General features: G+C 36.9%; 1 protein-coding gene across 1 annotated transcript in view; it reads left to right on the top strand.

Moving 5' to 3' along the window:
• LOC119591729 overlaps positions 1 to 371 on the top strand; it is a gene marked incomplete at its 5' end in the record, with an annotated part of 19,381 nt that continues 19,010 nt past the window's right edge. The window contains 1 exon segment of the mRNA XM_037940478.1: positions 1 to 129. Within this exon segment, the coding sequence (XP_037796406.1) occupies positions 1 to 129 (129 nt within the window).

The raw sequence follows: 371 nt of genomic DNA, 5'->3' as shown, positions 1-371 counted from the left end.
AAAGTCCACCAAAGAAAGAACACCTCCCCCCCCTACCGAACGTTGTGCCAAAACAAGAAAAGGAATAAACAGAAGAGACGAGAAACGAGGTGTTTTCTCGACTCGACAACGGCGGTTCACGTGCAATCGGTAAGTACTTTTAAAACTTTTTAATCATATAACTTTAATTATTTCCGCAAGTCCCCCTTTCTTCATTTATCAACTATTATTTATCTACGTTTTCTTGGTGGCTGTTGGGTGCCTAAATACTTTTACTATTTCTGTAAATCTTTTTTTTCTTTCTTTCTTTTCTATTAATAAGCATCAGGTAAGTAGTTTTTATTCCTACGTTGAATGTCAGTCCACTCAGGATTGATATAGTTATCCCTCGC

Source organism: Penaeus monodon, chromosome 29, assembly GCF_015228065.2.
Source record: "Penaeus monodon isolate SGIC_2016 chromosome 29, NSTDA_Pmon_1, whole genome shotgun sequence".
Lineage (NCBI taxonomy): Eukaryota > Metazoa > Arthropoda > Malacostraca > Decapoda > Penaeidae > Penaeus > Penaeus monodon.
Note: the sequence above shows the minus strand (reverse complement) of the source record. Positions and strands in the feature narration are given on the sequence as shown.